Raw genomic sequence first — 1,197 nt, 5'->3', positions numbered from 1 at the left:
CAAACACTGGGTCATTATTGCTGTCGAAGTTACAACTTGCTCCATGTGGTACTACAATTCACTCAGCAGTCCAGAAAGTCTACTATCTCAATCTGAGAGAAAATTCTTAAGTGCTGTTGCTCGTCTACTACGTGATGTATTTCCACTTATAAAAACTTGGTCTGTGAAGCGTCATTTTGATCCACAAAAGGATCTTGTGAGCTGTGGGGTGCATATATGTTGGTTTGCATATTGTATAGGAATAAACTCAGTTATCTCCCCTCTTGAAGATTGTTCTCAGTTCAGATTATCTATCTATGATTCTATTATTTCTATCTATCCTTAGTTTGTTGCTTGTGATATTTATATGTCCTGTTGTGAAGGCTTATCTTGATCTCATATGTACAATAATAGTTCAACTTGTTTATTTTTAATTCCTTGACTGTGAACTATGGTTCCATCTGTTGACCTTCATGGTGTATCACACTCTGTTAATTTCCTCTTGAAAAATTGGTTCTCAGCTTAGATATTTGTAATTCCAATGTTTCTGTGATTATTGCTTAGTATCGTTGCTTGTGATATGTATCTCAATATAAGTACGTTCTTGTATATATGTCCTGTTGTGTAGGCTGCTTATCTTGATCTCATGTGATGTGCAATAATAGTTCTAGGTACTTGTTTATTTTTAATTCCTTATTTGACTGTGTGAAAACTAGTTTGCATCTTGTTGATTTGTACATTGTAGCAACAAACTCTGTTAATATCCCTCTTGAAAAATTGGTTCTCAGCAGTTAAGAATATTTGTAATTCCAATGGTTCTTTGATTATTGTTTAGTTTCGTTGCTTGTGATATGTATCTCAATATAAGTACGTACTTTATATATGTCCTGCTGGTGATTAGGCTTTGGGTATCTTGATCTCATGTGCAATAATAGTTCTACTTGTTTCTTTATTTTTAATTCCTTTGACTGTGTGAAAACTAGTTGCATCTTGTTGATTTGTACATTGTAGCAACAAACTCTGTTAATCCCTCTTGAAAATTGGTTCTCAGTTACAAATATCTGTAATTGTTTCTTTGATTATTGCTAGTTTCGTTGCTTGTCATGTTCAATAAGTACTTTCATCTATCTCCTTGTTGTGTAGTCTTGATCTCCTGTGCAATAATAGTTCTACTGGCCTTTATTTTTAATTTAATTATTAAAAGGATTGTGTGAACTA

At 33.2% G+C, this 1,197-nt stretch overlaps 1 protein-coding gene across 1 annotated transcript in view; it reads right to left on the bottom strand.

Moving 5' to 3' along the window:
* Positions 1-1,099: 1,099 nt before the first annotated feature.
* Positions 1,100-1,197, bottom strand: part of LOC113214443 (uncharacterized) — a gene marked incomplete at its 5' end in the record, with an annotated part of 5,729 nt that continues 5,631 nt past the window's right edge. Inside the window, 1 exon segment of the mRNA XM_026433803.2 lies at positions 1,100-1,156. Within this exon segment, the coding sequence (XP_026289588.2) occupies positions 1,100-1,156 (57 nt within the window).

This window comes from Frankliniella occidentalis, unplaced genomic scaffold, assembly GCF_000697945.3.
Source record: "Frankliniella occidentalis isolate FOCC.00 unplaced genomic scaffold, Focc_3.1 Scaffold415, whole genome shotgun sequence".
NCBI lineage: Eukaryota > Metazoa > Arthropoda > Insecta > Thysanoptera > Thripidae > Frankliniella > Frankliniella occidentalis.
This window is presented reverse-complemented; position numbering and strand designations above follow the sequence as displayed.